Source organism: Atractosteus spatula, chromosome 25, assembly GCF_055471065.1.
Source record: "Atractosteus spatula isolate fAtrSpa1 chromosome 25, fAtrSpa1.hap1, whole genome shotgun sequence".
In the NCBI taxonomy this organism is placed as follows: domain Eukaryota; kingdom Metazoa; phylum Chordata; class Actinopteri; order Semionotiformes; family Lepisosteidae; genus Atractosteus; species Atractosteus spatula.
The window spans coordinates 8712403-8729481 of record NC_142730.1 but is presented as its reverse complement, the minus strand read 5'-3'; the positions used below and the strand labels follow the sequence as shown (position 1 = coordinate 8729481).

General features: G+C 49.1%; 1 protein-coding gene across 1 annotated transcript; it reads right to left on the bottom strand.

Moving 5' to 3' along the window:
* Nucleotides 1-1642: 1642 nt before the first annotated feature.
* On the bottom strand, nt 1643-15368 carry crdh (cone RDH). The gene is made up of 8 exons (XM_088905901.1): nt 15256-15368; nt 12618-12736; nt 9035-9169; nt 7421-7612; nt 5333-5494; nt 3930-4049; nt 3201-3405; nt 1643-1745 (listed from the first exon to the last, which is right to left on the bottom strand). The coding sequence occupies exons 1-8, from the start codon at nt 15366-15368 to the stop codon at nt 1643-1645; spliced, it is 1149 nt and encodes a 382-aa protein (XP_088762027.1).
* Between the last annotated feature and the right edge of the window lie 1711 nt (nt 15369-17079).

The window sequence follows — 17079 nt, the reverse complement described above, 5'->3', positions numbered from 1 at the left end:
TCTGTAACTCTATTTCCACCTATACATCCAGTTGTGAATTGTATTATGAGGCATGTAATCATGTAACTGAAGATCGGTGTGCTTAAGGGGACAATTTTGCCAACAGTAAGTCCTTGCACTTGTATAGCCCTTTAATTTCAAAGGGTTTCAAAGTGTGTCCTACAGGTCTCACCTAATTTATCACTAAATTGGAGCGTTCAAAATCAAGAACCCTTTATATCAATCCATCCATTCTCGGAGTGCTTTATCCAGGTCAGGACTGGGGAGGGGGAGCTGGAGCCTATCCCAGCATGCAACAGACACAAGGTCATCTCCAGCCTGGACAGGATGCCAGTCCAGCGCAGGGCACACACAGACCCTTGCAGGAGGGCTACTTTCCCCAGAAGCCTTGGGGAGGGGAAACCAGAGCACCTGGAGTATAAAAAACCATGCAAACAGTGCAGTAAACATACAAACTGCATGTAGAAGGCAAGCACCCCAGGTCTGGCCTTGAACCCAGCACCCCAGCTCTGGAAAGCAGTAATGCTCTCCACTGATCTGCCCAACCCTTTGAGGTATGGACTTTATTTTTTTTTCTTTTCATATAGGTTCTAGACAACTTCTTCCATATTCTACACAACACAATTACAGCTTTAATGTTCCAATTTTCCAATTGGGGGGGGGGAATTTCTGGCATAACAGGCCAGATGATTTATAGGAAAAACACTGATAAAGGTTGTTTCCCCATCTATAAGTCCATTACACACTTCCTTCACTCTTGACTGTTAACGTTCCACTTCCTCTAGTGTTCAGTACAATGAACAGTCATGGACTGCTCAGTTCTGTGTATTTAAACTTATCAGCAAAAGCATTCCTAGACAGGATGTGGCACAATTGTTTAAATCTCTACACTGATTAAAAAGGTTTGCCTTGCTTTTATTTTCTCTGCTCACCTCCAGTTAAAGAGCAGCCTGTGTCCTTCATCTTGAACACTGTTTTATAATAATAATTGCTTACACTTCTATAGCGCTTTTCTGGACACTCCACTCAAAGCGCTTTACAGGTAATGGGGACTCCCCTCCACCCCCACTGTGCAGCATCCACCTGACCGATCATTTATGAGCAATCGGGGGTTGCAGTCAGTCGGAGTGCATCTGACGGCTGCAGTCTGGGCTTGTGCATTTGGGAAACTGCGCTGCAGTTAATCCAGGCTGAAACAATAGAGGGATGTGCGTGGACGTTTTCCCAGGAGTTGCAAGGTTCAGATATCGGTCTGGAAAGACCACAGCTTCCTGGAAAGCTGAAATCTTAATGCATTTAGTGCAAGAGCAGAATAGGTTTTCAATGTGTTGCTTTGCAAAAAAGGTGGGCAGTGTAAGGGCAGGCAGGGGTCTAGTTCTATCAGAACAATGGCCGAGCGCCCCACTGTGAAGGACGCAGGCAATGCACAGCTGTCTGGATAAGGAACTGCCGGAGTGTCATACAAGCTCCTTCTAGAAACTTTGCCAAAACTATGGCTGATTTCCTCCAGGGAGGAATGGGAGAAACGGAGGGTTGGACTCTGGGACATGGATGTGCTGGAACCCCAGGGCTATCGAGAGCAGTAAGCTGGCTGGGGGGGACCCCTGCAAGGCCCTGGGTTGGTGTTGCAGGAGGTCAAAGGTCAGTCATCCGTCAGGCCCACGAGTTTGGCGCTGAGCTCCCACAACCGCCTGGCAGCCTGGTCGTCCTTCCCTTCCGGAGCTGGCTGCTTGAGGGCACAGTCACTGATGCAAAGACAAGAGTCGCAGTGTCATGGCCGGAGCCCCAGTCTTTTTTTTTTTATCCTGAAGCAAGATTTGCCCTCCCACCACTACCCTTCATCATGCTAAAAGGGAAAACTCGTCAAGCTTCAAACTGGGTCAGCGCAGGGACAAGAGAACCGGTTTATTCAGCCCTGTGAAGCAGAAAGAATGGGAGGAGAAAAACATTTTGGCTGCGGTGCCTTCATCCTTCATCAGCTGTGTGTGGAGGCGGAGTGTCCCCTATCCTAGTCTTGGGAAGGTCAACCTTTTAAATTTTGAGCTGAAGTAACTTATAGTAATAATAATTGCTAACACTTACATAGCGCTTTTTCTGGACACTCCACTCAAAGCGCTTTACAGGTAATGGGGATCCCCTCCACCACCACCAGTGTGCAGCCCCACCTGGATGATGCGACAGCAGCCATAGTGCGCCAGAACGCTCTCCACACACCAGCTCTCAGTGGGGAGGAGAGCAGAGTGATGAAGCCAGTTCAGAGACGGGGATTATTAGGAGGCCATGATGGGTAAAGGCCAATGGGGAAATTAGGCCAGGACGCCAGGGTTACACCCCTACTCTTTTCGAGAAACACCCTGGGATTTTTAATGACCACAGAGAGTCAGGACCTCGGTTTTACGTCTCATCCGAAGGACGGCGCCTGTTTACAGCATAGTGTCCCCGTCACTACACTGGGGCATTAGGACCCACATGGGCCACAGGGTGAGCGCCCCCTGCTGGCCCCACTAACACCTCTTCCAGCAGCAGCCTTAGTTTTTCCCAGGAGGTCTCTTATCCAGGTACTGACCAGGCTCACACCTGCTGAGCTCCAGTGGGGCTGCCAGTTGTGAGTTGCAGGGTGATATGGCTGCTGGCTGCAAACTTAGTCTCTAATGTTTGGGCAGAGGAGGAAACAAAATGTAGAGGCTCCAAGCAACCTGCTGGCTCGGTTTAGGATTCAATAATCTACAGAGCTCCGCTGCAGTCAAACCTGGCCGATGGTGGAGGGGGGTCCCCACAACCAGAATGGGGGAACCCCTGCCGATCTAATGGATTTGATCTAACGGGAGGCCACAGCCAAGGAAAATGCTTTTTGCTTACTTCCAAGGAGTCTTGGAAGTTATGTTCCTGTTTGCTCTCTGTGACAGAATGCCAGGGCCTTTTCCGAACTGTTCGAGAGGGCAAAAAACATTTTCTACAGGTGCAGTACACGTGCTTCTGCTGGCTGGGGAGCTTTGCTTTTTTCATCCCCCCCCCTCCCCAACGGCCGCCGGGAGTGCAGAGCTGGCTCTGGAGGAAGGAAGGGGGCCAGCGTCTCCACCTTTGAAGGGTGGAGACAAACTTCAAGATTTTTGCAACCAAGCTGCACTTTCAAAGCACAGCAGAGGAACGGGAAGAGGCTCTGGTCCGTGCCCTGCCCCCCACAGCCCGCCCTCCTCTACCTGAAGTAGCAGCCAGAGTACTTCTCCAGCCCTTCGGTCACGGCGCAGTAGATGGAGGTCTGGGCTCCCTCCGCGGGGGTCTTCATGAGGAGCAGAGAGGGGCCCGAGACGATTGCCTTCAGCAGGGGGTACCCCGTCAGCACGTGGCGGCCCAGCTCTGTGCGGATCACCCCGGGGTGAAGGGAATAGGAGGTCACCCCACTTCCTGTGGAGCAGCAGGGGGAGGGGGGGTTATGGCACAGTGCTGCGATCACACCATGGAAGACGTGCAGAGCAGTGCCAGGAAATCGTGGAGCAGTGGGTCTAGGGCTCTGCTGCAATCGCAGGAGGATAGGATAGTACTGCCTCAATCCCACAACAGGACACTGAAGCCAGAGGATCCCGTGTCTCTCATGGAGCACGGTAGTTGACTGTTGCCAGCTCCTCTAATCCGTGTCCAAGGGACAGCATGTTCCCACTCCAGGGGGGAGCTTCAGTACTACCGTCTCTTAATGTCATGTGTGTGTTTTAATTTTCTAGCTTCCCTTGCTCAGCTTTTGTAAATGGATGCTAGTCAACATATGAGGTAAACAACCCCAGCAAGTGAGAAAAAGAAAACTGTACTTTTGTTGATTAAGAATTTAATAATATTGACCCCCATCCTTCTCTCGGCTGGCACTGCAGGCCCTTGTGCCCACACTGCTCCTCTCCTGCTCTCTGTTCACTGCAGGGCTTCCCGCCCCCACTGACCTTGCATCCTCTGAGCCAGCTCCCTGGAGAAGAGCAGCACAGCCAGTTTGCTCTGCCGGTAGCTCACCAAGGAGCTGTACGGCGTCTTGTCAAAGAAGATGTCATCGAAGTGAATCTGGCCTGCGGGGGGGCGAGAAGAGTAGCACAGTTGGACCTGTGGAGATACCACCTGCATTCACAAGACAGACATAAAAACCGCTGCCTACAGGGACTAGAATAGAAGTTCACCTCAGGTCTAGTATCTTCTACCACCTTTCACTACAGGCACAGCACTGAGAGCCATTAGAACAAACGCCTCTTTGATTGCAGACCACATTCCATGGACAAAACACTTTCCACAGGGGAAAAATAAGAGTACGGATGAAAATCGGTACAGGAACTGAAAGCTCGGGTGCCAGAATTGCATGATATATTGGCTATCCACCCGATTTGGCATTTATTCCTTTGGAAGGTTGCAGAAGTGAACAAGCGTGTCTTTTGGCACCTGCCGAAAACCCCATGTGCACGTGATTAGAACATGCACGCTCCACACAGACAGACACACCCACCCTGGTGGGAGTGTATGTGTCCTTCAGTGGAATAGCGTCCCATCCTGGGTGTATCATTTTGCTTGCTGGGATAGGCCCCAGCTCCCCCACAGCCCTGAACTGGATAAAAAGGGTAGAAATTGGATAGATGGAAGTGTTTAATTTTGATTTGAAAGCTGCAGATTTGATTTCTTTGTCTCCACATTAACTTGCCATTTAGGACTCAACCTAGCAAACTCTTGCTCTGAGATGGCAGCACGAACAGACAGTTCTTAGTGTCGTGGTGCAGCATTGCTTCAGCGATGTTGGTCCTCCTGCTGCTTGATCAGGACTAGTGCCAGCGCCCTGCTTTTTATCTCCGATCCCCGTACTGCTGAGAAACGGCTTCAGAGAATTGACAAGGGGCCTGACCTGAGCGGGACTTCTATTCTGTTTCTGGAAAAGCTACTTGCGTTCACTTTCCCTTCCTCTGCCCAGTTGCCCCGGTCCGTTGATCTGAAATGGAATTAGAAGGGCACTTCTAATCTAAGGAGGCACTACTTTACACAAAGTGTGGTGGGAGTATGGAACAAGCTACCCAGCCATGTCATTGAAGCTGATAAATGGACATCACTGTTTATTTCAGAACATTTTGGCTTTAGTCCACATGGTTTTGAAGGGATATTCACCTGGAAGGCCTTGGGGATAAGGCAGTCAAATGTCCTTGAGCAAGGAATGCTGGGCATGTGTTGTTTCTCTACCAGGTATAGCAGTGGAGGCTGTGTTTGAGTCTATTGCTACTGCAGAATTTGTGTGCACCTCAACCCTGTGGATTATACCAGGAAGTAAATGCACTAGGAGGAAAGGGCAAAGGGGCGGGGAGAGGGAGGAGCTTACCGCCTTTGTGCGCGATGCTGGACACATTGACCACCCGGCTGGGGGCGGAGCTCCTCAGCTTTCCCAGCAGCTGATTGGTCAGTAAGAAATGGCCCAGGTGATTGACGGCCAGCTGCATCTCGAACCCGTCTTCTGTGGTCCATTTGGGACACATCATGACACCTGCGAGGAGCCGAAACAGGAACCAAGAAAGAGGAAGCCGCTGTTAATAGGCTCCAGCTGACTAGAGCCAGCCATCGTTTTTAGATTGGGTCCTGCTGGGTCTTCCCCTGCACAGCTTTCAAAGGACAACTTCTAGACAAGCCGGAGTTTTAACGGGATTCCTCCTTCTCCGTCGTCGTCTGCTAATCGTGTTGCCTTTGATTTTCTCACTGTGCTTGCAGCCCTGAAGAGGGTCAGATCTTGGTCTTGACTGACCTAGCCCTCTTTCACAACACATGACTTATACTGTATTCTGTAAATGAACTGTGGCAAGGGCCTGTGCTTCTAGAACGATGACTAATTTATTCATCTGACACGCATGTCAGTGCCTTATATTTTGCACTCATTTACACAGCTTCCTTCTTCCCTTTATTGTCCCAGATGGGAAATTTGCTTTACAGGCAGGTGAAAAAACATAATTCATCTAACACACCACGAACCTATTGACAAATAAGAGACATGCATGTTTGAAGAACAAAACTACACATACAGCAAAATTACAATCCCTAATTTAAATGAATGCAGCCAAATTCAGCAGGTTAATAGCCATGGAAAAAAAAAGTAACTTGGTTCCATTGCTCTTGCATATAGGCACTCTAAATCAATGCCCAGATGGAAATAGATCAGATTCATTGTGCAAGGGGTGGTTAGGATAGTCAGTGAATATATTGGCCTACTGCACTAATTGCTCAACAACCAATCCTGCTGTCTGTTTTTAGTGTGTGTCTTCAGTTCATCAAACCCGGTTACTGCAGTAAATGTGAGGACAGATTCACTGAAAGTGCTGTAGAATAAACTCATCGTTGTAGCACGCCCATTAAAAGAGCTGGGTTGTCTCAGGGAGAACACTTGCAGTTGGCTCTTCTTACACATGACATCCATGTTTTCCTCCAAAGTGAGCTTGTCATCCACGATAGTGCCAAGATATTTTGTAACACTTTCTTGCTCCTTAGTGACAGCTGGGTATTGTACTGGGACAAATCGAGTGGACCAACTTGCTCAAGAGTACAAGAGCTGGGCTTTGAACCCGGAACCTCCTCCTCCATACTGCTGCCCCCTGCCCCAGCTCAGTCCCTCCTAGCACCCTGTGCTGCTATGACATGTTCTTTAACTTATTTCCAGAACCTTTTGAATCTTTCCTATTAGAAGTGTTAAGGACTGCTGGCTGTTCTCCCACACACACATCCGTGCCCCTGCTAGGTCAGTTCCCTCTCCGAGCCATAGAAGTGCATTGGGACAGAGCTCATCCTGGCTTCCTGTAGCTACCAGCGGACCAGAGAGAGGACAAGGGACCCATTTCAGGGGTCACCCCCCCAAAAAGTGGGGGGAGCTGGGGGGAGCACCAGCAGGGATTGAGCCCACAGGCCACCAGTCACAAGACCACAGACTTACCTGCTTTGCTACAGTGCCCCCTCATGGCTGTTCACAGCCTTTGCCAGCAGCTGTACTGCCGTCCTTTGAATGAGATGTAAAACTGAGGTCCTGACTCTCTGTGGTCATTAAAAATCCCGTGGCGTTTCTCAAAAAGAGTAGGGGCGTAACCCCGGTGTCCTGGCCAAATTTCCCCTTGGCCTTTACCAGTCATGGCCTCCTAATAACCCCCGTCTCTGAACTGGCTTCATCTCTCTGCTCTCCTCCCCACTGAGAGCTGGTGTGTGGGGAGCGGACTGGAGCATCATCCAGGTGGGGCTGCACACTGGTGGTGGTGGAGGGGATCCCCATGACCTGTACAGCGCTTTGAGTGGAGTGTCCAGGAAAGCGCTATAGAAGTCAGGATCATTATTAATTGTTTCCAATGCACTGTGTTCCACCTCCGGCCTTTACATGCAGAGGGGCGGAGGTCTCTGCCGTCGAGGAGGCACGGGGCCGGCGCTCAGCAGGTCTTACCGGCGTTGTTGATGAGCACGTCCAGCCGCTCCTCGCTGGCCAGGTAGTCCCGGGCGAACTGGCGCACGGAGCAGAGTGACGCCAAGTCCAGGTGGCGCACGGCCACATTCCCGTTGCCTGTGGTCGGGCGGATCTCGGCGGCCGCGGCTTCGGCCTTGGCCAGGTCCCGGCAGGCGATGATCACGCGGGCGCCTGGAAGGGAGAGGGGCAGGGGGGAGAGCTGCGGCCGCTGTGCATGGCGTGTGCACGCATGGGCGCCCCCTCCTGGAAACAGGAGAGAAGCGTGCCTCTCTCACAGTCAAGATACAAAAAAACATGTCCTGCCTGGCGTGAGCAAGTCTTTCAAGTTTTCAGCCTCTCTGTAGCCAGGGGGCGATATTGCTCCAGAATCAAGAAAAACTCTGTCAAGAACAATTTGTCTTTTAAAAAGCATGGAATAATTCCAAACTGGCAGGCTTCCTAATTACTTCACATTTGGAAAAGACAAGTTTAAGAGAGTCTAGTTGCTCCATGGGGACTGTGTAGCATAGTGGGTAAGTCACTGGACTCATGACGGGGGGGTTACAGGTTCAAGTCCCTGCTGTGAAACACTGCATTAGAAATGAGAGGGCAGTGCAGCATAGCAGGTAGATCTCTGGTCTCATGACTGAATGAGCTACTCTACCCCAGTTGCTGGAGTACCCTGACTTATTTTACAATCCGAGAGGTAGCCCGAGTGCCTGAGCTTCCTGTTTTGGGGTGTCCAGCAGACAATTATTTCCAGGAGATATTCCCATCAAAGTCTGGGAAAACAACAAGATGGACGATTATTCTTTCTTTATCTGGTTGATGCTTTAATTCAAAGCGATGTACATCGGCTGCAGTTCATTCAGTTTGGTGTTTTAGTGAAGTTAAGTACGTGCAAGAGTACACCGGCTTGTTGCCATGCGAGTCGAACCCTCAGCCTTTCAGAATCCAGAGCCCTAATCGCTACTCCCCACTGCTGCCTCGGGACACATCTCTTGACTGTCTCAGTGCTACTGTATCTCACCGGCCTCATCCTTTCTCAGTTTCTGAAACTCTTCCACTTTGCACCGTTAGGTGACATTGTTCTTGTAAAAAATAGTTTCCAGCATTGCCCAGCTTGATACTGGCAACGGTGAAAGATACACGTAAACTACAAGGCTACAGTAAAATTTATCCATTGGTACAGTATCACATGCAGAGAAAGAAGAGAGTGAATTAAGAGAGAATGTAGCCACTGCCTCCCGACAAACACAAGTGTCAGGGCCGTTCACCTCTGGACATGCTGCAAGCTCTATGGTGCCTTATACAGCAGGCGAGTTAAATCTGATTTGGAGGAGAGGCCTGTCTCTCAGTGACATCATCGCCAGTCTTCAGGTACCCAGCAGGTCCCTGGATACTGCTGTTTGTACTGAAGGTCAAGTGAACCCTGTCCACAAGCCCCAACCCCAGCAGTGCTGTGGGGTGAATCCTGAATCGCCTCATGACCGTGGGGACCCGGGTTCGAACCTGCAAGCACCCGAACCACAGGGCTCGACCTGGGCCTTCCACAAGCTCCTATACCGGCCGAGCCAGGCGGGAGGCCTCAGGCGGGGGTCGGCGGCGCTTTACCTCTGCGGGCCAGGTCACGCGCCGTCTCTTTGCCGATGCCCGTGTTGGCCCCTGTGATCAACACCGTCTTCCCGTCCAGGCGGGCCCGGCTCCGGCACACACCACCCGAGATCCACTTCCGGAGGAGAACCAGACCTGGAATGCAGGGATATGACCGTAGGGCCAAAGGTCCTCAGAACCTCCTTGATTCAAAGTGTCTGGGATACATCAGGATAGTGATTCGGCAGGTTACCAAATTTCACCTTCCTGCTTAAACGCTACTACTATTTTTTTTATTATTATTATTATTATTAAGATGCAAGGGCTTAGGGAAGGTGACTCTTGGATATTCTTAGGGACAGAATTCCAGAGTTCTGGGACATAGCTTAATGTACTGCAGCTTGTAGCATGCTGCGCCAGCCCTCTCTGTGTTTTTCCATCTTATCACACGATTGCTTTACTATGATTGTACTTCACTTTCCTGGGCCTTTACCAGCGTCGACCACATCCTGCATCTATTACAGCCGTGTGCCTCTCCCCACACGCCGATTTACAAAAGGCTGCCTGAGGCGTGCCATTGGACTGGTCACTGACTTAGGCTGCCTCATCAGTGCAACGAATTTCCCAACATTGCATCGACGTTACCGACTCGCTGATCACAGCATTTCTCGCAAACTGCCGAAACGGCAAGAAAACCCCCTACTCCCCACTGGAGGGCTGCAGGTTTTACAGGGGTTCGAATGATGACTGCAGACTTGGAATCGGGAGCCATTCAGAGACCAATTAAGTCAATAGTGGCCTCGATGAAGCCGTTGAGAGCTCAGGTAGGAAGAGAACAGGCCCCATGTAGCTCTTTGAGACCAGGAGGGAGGTGGACTGCATGAAAACAGAAGAAACACGCTTTAGAATCCAGAAATTATTCCCGTTGCCCTTCTGTGAACTTTCCATAAGGCAACAACTTTCTTTTGTATGAGCTGGCGGATTCAGCTTGGGACCCAGTATCCTGAAAGAGTTCTTAAGTCTGTTAACTGGACAAACTCTGTGAAGGCAGTTCGCCACAGCCTCCCATTCTAGGCTCTCGGCACCCTGATTCGCTCTGGTCTCATGCTCTTTGATCTCCTCAATTTGCACATACAGCCACTTACTTCCAAAATGGTTAATTATAGCTCATTAAATGTTCTGCTCTGAAACTGTTACCTTTGTGAAGGTAACGAGCAAACTAAATTCCTTCAGCACTGCATGAAAGCCAGTGAGAAGCTCTAGATAAGCAGGTCGTGAGTTCACTTAAGGGTCCTGTTATCCTTAATGCTGTGTTCAGAATTTAGAGAAACGCTAATGTTACAGTTCATTTAGACACAAGGCAATGTTAAAGTACATAAAATTGTTTAAATATTAATAACTCACAACTGGCAATCCACTGAAGCTAAGCAGGTGTGAGCCTGGTCAGTACCTGGATGGGAGACCTCCTGGGAAAAACTAAGGTTGCTGCTGGAAGAGGTGTTAGTGGGGCCAGCAGGGGGCGCTCACCCTGCGGCCCATGTGGGTCCTAATGCCCCAGTATAGTGACGGGGACACTGTACTGTAAATAGGCGCCGTCCTTAGGATGAGACATAAAACCGAGGTCCTGAATCTCTGTGGTCATTAAAAATCCCAGGGCGTTTCTCGAAAAGAGTAGGGGTGTAACCCCAGCGTCCTGGCCAAATTTCCCATTGGCCCTTACCAATCATGGCCTCCTAATAACCCCCCTCTCTGAACTGGCTTCATCTCTCTGCTCTCCTCCCCACTGAGAGCTGGTGTGTGGGGAGTGGACTGGAGCATCATCCAGGTGGGGTTGCACACTGGTGGTGGTGGAGGGGATCCCCATGACCTGTAAAGCGCTTTGAGTGGAGTGTCCAGAAAAGCACTATACTGTATAAGTGTAAGCAATTATTAATTATTATTAACTGTTCATAAGAATATGAGTATTAACCAAGTGACCTGGCTGCAATATCTGTGTCTTTGGGATTTTGTTCCACATCTACTGCTAATTGGCCGGGATTATGAAATCCTTAATCACACGGGCTGTTTGGTTTTCATACTGTACTAAGGTCTCAGCTTTGGAAGTAATCAGCACTGTTAATGTATTTTTTCTTCCATTTGGAGCCATTTACACAGGCATTTTACTGAAGCAATCTGAATGATGTCCCTCTCTCAAAGAGACAGATCCGCCAAGCACTGGTCCCAAACCTTTCAGTTCGCAATCCAGACTCTCTGCCACTCTTCCTGCTTGCTCAACAACCAGCTCCTTTATGTGTATTTTTTCCAGGGCACTTGGCGAACAGAATCTCTATTTCATCTGGGTGTAAAATAGTCGCTGTCACATCCAATAGATTTCTGAACACCTCATTGTCCATCAGTGAGTGACACATCCACACAGACGGGAATGACACTGTGACAGGCACTCGGATTATAAAATCTCACACTGTCTAGCACCACTGATTACATTTCCCCTTGAAACCACTGTCACAGACGAGAGGAATTCTGAATCCCAGCTCCTGGCCAATGGGTGGAAGCTGACGTCTCAACCTCTCTTACTGTCCAGAGGCGGGAGCTGCCTTTTCTCCGAACGGCCAAGCGTTCAATTCCGGCTCGAACACGTGTAATTAAGAAAGAACCCTGCTGGAATAAAACGCAGGAATCGGTGGGATATTCCCAGACCCTGCTTGAGAATTATATTTTGGAATTCCGTCTAGGAGAAACTGATGCCTCAGAAATCTGGTATAGAAAAACTCGGGCGAGCCAGGTCCTTAGACAATGACTCAGGGCTTCTCCTTTATATAAAACACCTTTTTAAAATAGTTCACATACATATTTGTGTGTATCTCCACACATACTCCCAAGTATAATGGGAATCCACCTATATCAGGTGTTTCAGGACCGGTTCTGGGGTCCTGGAGACCCCCAAACCTACTGGTTTCTGTTCCCCTTAAATAATTTAACTTGAGTAATGTCAATAATTTAACCCTTATTAGACCCCCAAAACAGAATTATTTTGAACCCTTAAATTATGCTTTAACTGTTTTCCATTCCTATATATCTAGGTTGTGTTCCAAGTATCTTGAAGTATCCTTTCAGTACCACAGAGTACGGCAAAGGTTCTCAACAGGCAACCTGTTGGCTTAGTTCAGGATTTATTGAACTGAAGAGCCAGTGTCAGCCAGTCCTGCAGATGCCTTTTCTTCTGGAGGTGGAACTTGAAGATCACGACTAAATACGATGATGACGAATGAAAACGCTACAGGAGCACGGACACTGTACGCGCAAGCGAGTCTTTATAACGGGCCCGGCCTACAAACTTTCGGATGACCCATTTTAGAATAGATGTTGTTACCAGAATATGGTGTGTTACTGTATATCACTAAGATTTTTTTTTTCAAATTAAAAGGCCTGTGCACTAAAGCCAGCCTTTTCCGCTGCCTCTAGCGCGTAATACCAGTATTCCTTCATGATTTATTGATCAAATAAATCCCAGAAGCAAATCCCTGTGATATTTACGCACCGGGACGCGCGGTTCGAGATGAGCCACCCCGCGTGTAAACGGCAGCCGGTCAGACGAGTGACTTACTGATCACAGTCACGACGGTCACCGCCCCGCACCTGGCCAGGAGACTGAACCACTGCTCCTGGTCCCACATGTCTCCCAAGAAGAAGGGGGCGTCGCTCCCTCGGGGTACCTGGCACCAGCTGGGTTGAGGGGGGATGAGGAGAAAGAGGGAGTCTGTGGAAGGAAATTGCCCCCCGGGTTTCCGTCGGCCTTGAGAATGCGACCCGTTTCTGAGCTCTCCGAGCAGCGCGGCTATGAATAGTCCTAAGCGAGCTAAATCAGACCTGATTAGAGGCTTCCATAATAGATTAATGACTAATTCGAGCGCAGGAACACTCGTTGCGTTATTTGCCCCGGCTGTCTGAATCCTCTGTTAAGACCGATTACTGCCAACAGTACAGCTCTGCTCTGCGCGGTGACTGGGGCAGCCAGAGCCACTTCTTAGGGGGTTTTGTCTCGAAATATGGGTGTTTGCGCGGAGAACAACCACAAAAAAGAAATACCTAAGCAGGCCCCAAATAATCCGTTTAAAAAAAATAAAACGAGAGTTCTTATTTTAAAGGGTTTACAACACGGTCAAGTATGCCAAAATTAACACGTTATGACAGAGGTTCAGCGACATATCTTTTTCACCGTTAAACCCAGATCTTGGACGCACATGGACATCCTCCAGACATACTGTAATAATCTGTGTTGAACCCAGGGTTTGCGCCGCAGAAAGCGGAGTTAGAAGAATTAATATGAGCGCTGCAAACCTCGCATTTTTCACGGTCGCAGGAGTTGTATGTAGGTCAGATAAGAATGAGGAGAGCCGCCGAGCCCGTCTGAGCGATGTAAGAAACGATGCTTAGACCACCATCCTCCCATTAACACAGTGCCTGGCCGCACACTAACATGGGCAGTTTGTGCTAAAAAAAGCACGGGTTTACATTCAATGCATTATTTTTTTAAAAAAAAAATTGCGCCTGTTTTAAAACAATTCAATTCCCGCAGTTGCTGAGCTTTCACAACTCAATAAAAAAAGCTCAAATCTAAAATGAAAACAAAATCCGTCAAATAACGACCACACTGTTTTTTTTTTCCCCTGAAGGCCTTCGCTGGGATGCCCGCTGACAAGAATATGCCAAATGCTCTCGTGTTGGTTTCGGGCAACTGGGGTGGTCCTGCGCCAGCGAACCGTTGGATAACGCATTTTGGTGTGTAGACTTATCCTCCTTTTAAATTTTTATGTAGCAGTTTTATTGATTTTCAAAATCACCATTTAAATATTTCCCCATGAAGGTGTACAGCATAATGCTTATTTTGTCACCCCCGACGACGCAGTAAAATACGTCCTATAAATGATGAAATAACGTGCACTCGACCCATACGATCACAGCTTTCGGAAAGGTACATCTGTTTGAACTCTCCTGTCTCTAGAAAGGTTAACATTTCGGAGGAATCACTGGCGGTATTTGATTAACAAAACTATCGGTACAGTTAATAACAGTTAAGTATTGCTGCAATAGAAAGGACACCGTTCGACGCAGTTCGCGCATTTTGCTTGTGGATGAAGCCGCTCCTGTCGGTCAAACCATTGTTCTGTGCAAAATCGTTGCTCCTCTGTCGTTACGTTGGCAATATAACTCAATATTTCTCTTCTTAGAAACAGGATTTTGTGAGACTTTATCGTTATATAGACTTTCTTGTTTCATAAGGCCTACCACTTATTGTTGAACGATTTTAGTAAAGGGAAATAATCGTCATTTCTTAAATGGAAATCGTCGTTTCTTAAATGGAAACCTTTCTGAAGTATCACCTTGGCCAAGTTTGGCCGCCATCTTGTTTTGTGGCCACATGTACTTAACACTCAATTAAAAATGGTATGTGATACTGTGGATTTTATATTATTCGTGTATGGTTATTTAATAAATACTCATCGCCTGGATATGGCGGAGCGTGATGTGTGTGGCCAAGGGGGAAATTGTATTTGGTGGATAAAGACCTCCACTGTGTTCCCCGTTGAGTATTCAAGATATGATATCTTGATAGATGCAATATCTGATTACGTGTCTATTTTTTGGTTCATGTTTTGCCGCATACTAAAATAGTGTATCATGTATTATTTCTTTCAAAATACGTCACAAAATGGACGCACTTAGTGGAAACGCATGGCACCCCCCCAAAGCAAAATTGGTGCTTTTATTGAGACTTTTAAAAATGCTGGTTCCCAAAATGTATATCAGTCCAATTAAGGGAAGTGTTTATACCGGATTATGTGATGTATTATTTTATTATATTTATATTATAATAAATAATATAAAAAGACCCGCGCGAGCCACAATAAAAGGAACTACGAGAAATTCTGCTCGGGGCGGCTTTTATTCGGCAGTGCCTCGGTGACGTCACCCCGCCCCCGCCCCTTTCGCGGCGCTCTCCTCCAATAAGAGCCGCGGGCTGGCAGGAAAGGAAGTGACGTTGGCCTCACCAGCGCCGAGCGACGAAAAAAAAAAGAGAGGAGCGAGGAAAAAAAAAATCGCCTGCCTGCCTGCCCCCAGATCGGGCTTATTTGTTTTCACCGGGTGGGCGAATCCCCGAAGCTTCCTCAGAATTTTAATTTTTTTTTCCTTCATTTTTTAAAAAAAAAATTTCCGTCGCCCACCGGGGAAGGAGGACAGACGTACGCGGGTGAGTTTGTTGTGACTGTGTTTGGGGAAACTCGGGTATTGTTCCCTCTGGTGGCGTCGGAGCGCGCGGCTCATTGTCCTGCTGGGGGGACCCGTCACCCCCCATCCCGACCGGCGAGCGCCCCAGCCCCGGAGCCCACGGGCACGCTGGCGTGTGCGTGTCTGGGAGAGGGGGGGAGGACCCGGGGTCCCTTTAAAGGCGGCTGCCCCCGGTTTCGCGGGGAGACGGCAGGCTGGCGTGTGTGTGTGTGCGCGGCGACGCGTCGGCCATGTTGGACGGGCTGTCCGGGCTGAGGAGGGAGCTGCTGGGTCTCTCCGCCCCCGCTGGCCGCCTGCGTGCTGGGTGCTGCTTTGATTGCTCGCTGTGCAGGAGAAGCCTGGAAATGCGGCGCGATATTGTGCTACAATGTGTAGTCGCCTGGCGTACCCGGCCGTGACTCGCACCGTCGTTGTGAGTGCAGGAGAGTTCCTCCTGTGCGGGTTTATAACGTCATTGTTTCGTTGCTTTTTTTTTTTAAAAAGAAAAGCCCTCGGTACAAGTGTGCAGGGTGAAAATGGACGCTGCGTTCTGATAGGCTGCTGCGCGTATGACGTAAACGGCTCTTAATGTCGTGGGTTCACTTTCTACGAGGTCTCGACGTCACTCTGACGTCACCGGTAACGGAATGAAACGGGCGGGCGTTCGGTACATTTTTTTTTCTTTGGCCCACAATTTCAGAACCAAACTCGCTCCCAACTGGAGGACGGGAGGAGAACTGGAGTGTTAGTATGTGATTTTTCATGGGCCGGATTGTACACCCCAGGGTGGAAAATATTTGCTTTTACATCACTTCAGTCCGAAGAAAATTGATTCATTTAGTCGGTATATCTTACTGTGGTGCGAGTTACATTTTGTACGTTTGTGTGTTCTCTCAAGCCGGTCTTTTCGAGCAGGTTTCTAGAACTCTGCTTGAATGGTATCTCCCAGTGTAGAACCAACCCCCCCATAGAAGAAGTGGAATAATCCAAGTCCTTCTACAAAGAGTCACTCTGCAAGGATCTCTTTGCCAAGCAGGTTTTCACAGTGATGAGTCAATGGAGTGGGTGTGATTTTAAATGGTTATGTGCGCGGCTCGTAGTATTAAATGCATTTTGCTTCTGCAGTGCAGCCTTGAAGATAAGGGAGGAGTCTGCGGTTGAGATATTTGATGACAATTGTACCCATCATACATCAGACCCCGTTAGCTCCCCCTTCAGTTTTTTATGTATTCAATTAAAAAAAAAAAACCTCGTCGCTCGACAGATATCACGACAGATGGGGAGGTTGAAACTGCCAGGCACAGTGCTTCATCTTTTACAGAGAGCGCGTGCAGAATTGCAAAGGCGCTGCGCTGCGCTTCGCGGTCGCTTGTTGGAAGCCCACTAAGATAATGGCGGCTGCTTCTACGTCGGATCCCTACGAGACCTGCGTAGAGGAGAGCGAAGGGAGGGGGGCAGCTGTAGGGAGGCCAGGTAGCGTAAACCCAAGCTGTGGTTGAGCCAGGACACTGCGGGAGCCCACCTCCTCCTGTGTGCAGCCCCGTGTATCGATGGAGCAGTGTCCCTGGTCGCCAAAGTGGGATGTTGACGGGAAGAGCCGGTCCGTGGTCAAGAGCGCCACCTTCTGGTCCAGCAGCACCGCTGCGGCAGCTGCCCTGCTTTCCCTGAGGGTCACCCATGCGAGAGGCGTCGTTTGTTTTTCTGTTGTTAGCGCACGTTCCTGCTCCATAATTTTACACTTCGGGTCTGTTCTCGCCTGTCCGTGTGTTGGAACTTGTGAGCCGCAGCACAGAAGTTGG

What these genes read in the sequence shown, in the direction of transcription:
- crdh (XM_088905901.1), bottom strand. Translation starts at nt 15,368, where the DNA reads ATGGGGGGTGACGGGTCCCCCCAGCAGGACAATGAGCCGCGCGCTCCG. An exon ending in GCGTGACCTGGCCCGCAGAG is followed by an intron (nt 7,613 to 9,034) that starts GTAAAGCGCCGC and finishes TCTCCCTTCCAG; the next exon opens with GCGCCCGCGTGATCATCGCC. An exon ending in GCTGGCTCAGAGGATGCAAG is followed by an intron (nt 3,406 to 3,929) that starts GTCAGTGGGGGC and finishes GCTGCTCCACAG; the next exon opens with GAAGTGGGGTGACCTCCTAT.